Source organism: Pyrus communis, chromosome 3, assembly GCF_041283825.1.
Source record: "Pyrus communis isolate YQ-2024b chromosome 3, ASM4128382v1, whole genome shotgun sequence".
In the NCBI taxonomy this organism is placed as follows: Eukaryota; Viridiplantae; Streptophyta; class Magnoliopsida; order Rosales; family Rosaceae; genus Pyrus; species Pyrus communis.
This window is the reverse complement of record NC_142567.1, coordinates 19877336-19883334: the sequence shown is the minus strand read 5'-3', so window position 1 is coordinate 19883334 and position 5999 is coordinate 19877336. Positions and strand designations below refer to the sequence as shown.

Genomic DNA, 5999 nt, shown 5'->3' with positions numbered 1-5999 from the left:
ATAACTCTTGCATGTTCACAGCAGTTAAGTAAATCAACTTCCACCACCACAACCTCAGAGGTCATGATGACAGCATCCCCTACAATTCAACTTGAGGGTTACCGGTTAAGGTATATTAAGGATTGGGCAAATAGTAAAGCTCGAGAATGTCGTTACGCCGTGCCAATCCTTTAGCATATACCATTGGGCATGTACCTACTTCTCCCTCAAACAGCACTAGCCTATGCGCTCATTATGGGCCCGAGCCTTATCTTTTTGTAGCTTATTCGGCTACAACCTCCACTTATTCTATGGTCACGTCATCCAACCCAAAACCTGCACTATGTCACTGTGCGGTATCCTCTTCTGTATGTTTTTTTAGCTTCTCTTGAAACTGACAAACCTATATGTTTTTCACAGGCCTCTAAACATCCTTAGTGGCGCCTAGCCATGACAAAGGAAGTTAATGCTCTTTTGCGTAATCAAACCTTGTCTATTGTACCTTTTCGTCATGTTATAACATTGTTAGCTACAAATGGGTTTTCCGTATAAAGTGGAATCTTGATGGCTCAATTGAAAGCTATAAGGTTCGTCTCAGCCCCTGGCTTTGTTGACCCTTCTCATCCTCACCATGTTTGCCACCTTCATAAATCTCTCTATGGTCTAAAAGAAGCTCCTCATTCTTGGTACAACCAAATTCGTTTCTTCCTTCTGACTTTTGGATTTATTTAGGGTACTTTGAACTCCTCTCTTTTTATCTTTCGGTGCCTCACTCACATTGTCTTTTTGCTTATTTATGTGAATGATATTGTTGTCACTAGTAGATCTTCTGATCTTGTTACATAGTTTGTTGATCTACTTGGCAAGCAGCTTGACATTAAGAATTTAGGTCTTATGTTACTCATAACTCTACTAGTCTATATGTTAATCAACTTAAATATGCTCATGATCTACTTAGAAGTTTGATATGGTTTCTTGTAACCTAACCTCGACCCTTCTTCTTGCCAAGGTTGCTCTAACTATTATCGATGGCTCTTTACTTGCATCTCCCATAGCTTTTCATGAGTTAGTTAGCTCTCTAGAATATCTTACTCTCACTCATCCTGACATCTCCTTAGTTATCAATATGGTTGCGTTCAACATTCATCTGAGTTCTTAGACTACTTCTGCTGCTTTATCTATTTACTCGGATACTGATTAGGCTAGTTGTCCAAATAATAGGCGCTCAACTACTGGTTATCTTATCTATTTGAGTTCCAATCTCATCTCTTAGACCATCTCCAATGGTGACCTAAAACCTAAAAATATTTAGCCCAGAAAATTTAGGTTTTAGCCCAGAAACAGTTTTTCTACTCCAATCATTCTGGCGTAAAATTTTAGCCCCAGATTATCAAAGAATGAATTAAGGCTAATTTTTTTTAAAAAAAAAAAATTATGTAGACTATCTTAAATTAATTTTATGAACATTTTAACCTAAAAATATTTAAATTCCGATAAATTTTGAAAAATCACTAAATCAATACATGAAAATCATGATAAACCACATAAACTTAAAAAAAAAAAAAAAAAAAAAAAAAAAAAAAAAAAAAAAAACAATTAATAAACCACATAAACTTAATACAATAAAAAATTCATAGACTACATAAATTTAATAATGTTATCCATCATCTTGACTTGGTGATGGACTTGGGTGATAGTCTTGAGATGAATCATCATCTTGAAATATACTCCTTGTGGCATTCCTTCATAAAATTTCCTTTTGTTTACCACGTAAGTATTTCTTCCTCTCTGGAGTGTATTTGTGGAGGTCCTCCATTATCAAATTAGTTTTGTACCTTTCTTGCTCCCTATCCCCTTCTTCCTTCATGGCCAAAAACATTTGGGCCGATTCTTCTTGCCGACGGCACTGGTTTTCGTTCATTCTTGCCATTTCGCTAGCAAATTGTGCACGTATCGGATCTTGGGGCTTCCCTTTTCTCTTTGCTTCCTTTTGCTTATCTCTACCTGGGGGCCTTGGAAAAGAAGAAGTTGGGCTCATTTGGTCGACACCTTCATTGTCGGCAAAATTCACACCTTCATTGACATCATTTGGGGGTGGGGCTTCATTATGAAATAATCTTCCACATTGTTGATTCGCATCAGTTCCCCACCTCGGACAATCCTTGAGGATGTTCCAAGCATGATGCAACTTAAAAGCTTGATTTTTTGGTGTAGTTCTTGTCTTGTAAATTGCCATTACTTTGTCACCCTATGCAACAAATACATAAAAACAATTAGTTGCAAAATACTATTATGTACATGACAACTAAAATATCAACAAAGAAACTCACAATTTCTGAGGCGCCCCTTCCACTAGGTATGTCAACCATGAATTTTAAGTTAAATAATTTTTTTAAATTATTTAGCCGTTGGATTTAAATTTGGACCGTTAGATCTTTTTTTTTACCGTTAGATTTGATTATATTCGATCTAAGCTGTTGGATTCAATAAATATATAAATATAAAACTTAAAAAAATTAATTTGAACCTAGACCGTTGGATTAACCAATGGCCCATTCAAATGGAGCTGTTGGATGAAGAAAAGTAGCCATTGGGCTACAGTGAAACTGACAGCAGATGGGACAGCCCACGTGGGTGGGCTTCAGCTGCACTGTTCATCCGTGTGAGGCAGATTGGTTTTGGGTTTTGGGGTTTTGGGGTGTGGGTCCCACTTCAATTTGTGGGCTAAATTTGTGACTGGTATTTGGGTTCATTTTAAGGTTTAGGTTTTAGGTTTGGTTTAGGTTTTGGGTTGGAGTGGATTTTGGGGGGGGGGGGGGGTGGGAAGGGAAAATTTAGGTTATAAGCCACCATTGGAGATGGTCTTAGTGCTTCAAAAAACAGCTTACTATTTCCCACTCCAATGCTAAGTCTAAATATAGCTCCCTTATTCATGCCTCTGTTGAAACCACTTGGGTTTGCTTTCTTCTTGGTGAGTTTAGGGTTCGACTGACTTCTCCTATTTTATTTCATTGTGATAATTTGGGTGCCACCTATCTTGTTGCTAATTTGGTCTATCATGCTCATATGCGTCACATCAATATCGATTATCATTCTGTCCGTGAAAAAATTGTTGGTAGTCATCGTGTACTGTTCTAAAAATCCCTGCCTAGCACCGTCTAAGCGCTAGGTAGCTGGCCACTGCCCCGATTAATGCCTAGGCATTTAAAAATTAAGAAATGGTGCCTAGACCTACTTATGTGCCCACCTAGGCACTCGCCTAATCCGTCTAAACCCGTTTAGGCACCTGCCTAGGTGGCAACTCACTTAGACAGAAAATAGATAACTTTCATTTTGCATTTTATTTTTTTTCAAATAAATTGTAAGAGACTTGTTGCATACTTAGATGAACACACATTATATCCTTATTTCACATGTTTTCATTATGATCCAATACTTCATAATATATATGCATTCTATTTTGTAGTTTATGATTAAATTATATATATATATATATTAAGTATAAGCAGACATTTATTTACATGAAATATGATAGATTTACTTAAATCTACCTAGGCCTCACCTAGTCGCCTAGGCGCTAGGTCCCAGCCCGCCTCCCGACTTGCGCCTAGCGTCTTTTTGAACCTTTGATAAACCAACTGATCTTCTCATTAAAGCTCTTCATTAGCCTCGTCATGGACTTCTTTGTTCCAATCTTGTACGATCAGATTTGTCCAGTTTGCCAGGGGGTGGTTAGTTATCCTTAATTAACAGGAAATCCTCTTCGTAATTTTCGCATGTATTATCACAAAAGGCCTTCATCAGCCTCGTCATATACTTCTTTGTTCCAAACTAGTCCTATCAAGCTCCTCCAGTTTGCCGGGGAGGGGAGGGTGGTTTTAGATTATCCTTAATTAATTCGGAATCATCTCTGTAAGTCACATGTATTATAGGAATGTAATTTCCAATTGTAATCAGTGTAATCCTATCAAAATAGGGATTATATATATATATATATGGTAATATTTTCCACACATTAATACAAGTAGTCATAATTCTACATTTATCTTCCATTATTTACTTTCTGAAACAAAAAATATTCATTATTCACTAGTATGCGTAGTTTATACGGTTGGAGACTATAATTTTTCTCAAATTTGCCTAATTTTCTACGATGATCTCTTGGTTAGATGTAGTGAACTTGACTGCTGGTTTGTTTAGGTGATAGCAGTAGTTTTAAGGAAGGTGAATAAATTGAGGTTCCATAATAAAAAATAAAAATTGGCAATATGAGGAATAGCCCAATTTACTTATAAGCTTATACAAGGTCTCTCTTCTCATCAATGTGTGATTCATTTCAAAACGCTCCCTCACATGTGGTGAAATTTCGAATCAATTCAAAACGCTCCCTCACATATGGCGAATTTTTGAAGCTTGACACATGGATAACACAAACAGGGTGACGTAGAGCATGTTTGACCGCTGAGCTTCACATGTGTGAAAACGTGCTCTAATACCATGAAGAAAGTTGATGTTAGGCGGTTACACGATAAAACTAATTGACAATATGGGAAGTAGTCCAACTTACTTATATGCCATGCAGGATCTCTCATTCCATCAATGTCAGATTCATTCTCAACTGAATTTAGCTTGTTTTGCACTGATGCCGGTTGTTTAGCTTGTGTTCTTTTTGTTCTTAATTTGTGGATCTCCCTGCCTTGTCACAATGTTTCATGAAACTACTGAAGTTTACTTGTTTAATGGCAAATGTGGGATTGCCATTCGCACAGCTCCCCAAGGGTGGATGGAACTTTTGGTCTGGTAGTTTGGCGTGCTCTTGCTGCTTGATGTACTACAAGATAATGTTGAAGTTAGTTTGAAAGGTACCTTTGTGGGGCCTTAGGTGTAGGCCTTGAGACTCACAATCAAAACTAACAACGTGCTAGGCGTGCCACTACTATCACAGTATAACAGATGTAGAACAAATGTGTTTTAAGCTGATTACTTGCGCCCCAAGTTACTTAAACTTCTTATTATCAAAGGATTGTCGCGGATGGGTTAAGTCTGTATTAAGTTATTTTTTTGGTAAGTTTTTAAAAGAAAAATCATTTTAAATTTTGAAAAAAAAGAGAGCAAAAGAACATGTGAACCAAAACGGCAAAAGCAAGAGAGACAGAAGCCGATATATGTTGTCCCAATCCAGATGCATCCAACTTGATGTTGTAATTAATACCAAAAAGAAAAAGGCTTGGAGAGATTATCTTAACCAACAAACAATGAAGACCTAAACTAACTTTATAGGCTATAAACAAGGTAATTAAGTTAAAACTTTGCCTTCTTTTTCTCGGTTGGTGGAAGCTTTGCACTTTTTAACCATCATTCTGCATGATTTTACCCTCCTCTTTGACGGATAAAGTGAGATCAATTATACATGGGGTTTGAAATTTTGAATGCGCCACTAATTCTGTCCAGATTATCGATATTTTCTGCCTTGTTATGATTATGAGAAGAAGGGAAAAGATCCATGGGTAAAAGCTAAGATATCCAAGAGGCAATCCTATAGTGAAAAATTCTGTACAAATGACGATAACAATATTGTAAACTTTATGGTTCCATGCTAATCAAGCACACAAAACCTTACTAACATCGACATGAGAATTGATGGATGAACAAACTTGAGAACGTGATAGCTTGAGAACGTGACATGAGATTGATAGTTGAGAATGAGTTTTACATAAATGGGAGGAGGGATATTGCATGGGCTTACAAGAAATTGTGTTACTCCTCATATTACCAATTTAGTTTTATGGTGGAACCTCAACTTTCTTCTTGGTATCAAAGCAAGTTATCCCTTATGTGAAGTCCAACAGTCACAAGTATTCAGTGCTCCACGTTGCTTGAATTGTGTTGTCCACATGTTAGGCTTGAAAATTCGCCACACGTGAGGGGACGTGTTGAAAATGAATCCCACATTGATGAGAAGAGGGACCTTGCATGAACTTATAAAAGGTTGGACTACTCCCCACATTACCAATTGGTTT

At 37.1% G+C, this 5999-nt stretch overlaps 1 protein-coding gene across 1 annotated transcript; it reads right to left on the bottom strand.

Annotated features, from left to right (window-relative positions):
• Positions 1-1665: 1665 nt before the first annotated feature.
• Positions 1666-2221, bottom strand: LOC148698106 (uncharacterized). Its single transcript, XM_088691226.1, has one exon. The coding sequence runs from the start codon at positions 2213-2215 to the stop codon at positions 1724-1726; it is 492 nt and encodes a 163-aa protein (XP_088547352.1). The 5' UTR covers positions 2216-2221; the 3' UTR covers positions 1666-1723.
• Positions 2222-5999: the final 3778 nt, after the last annotated feature.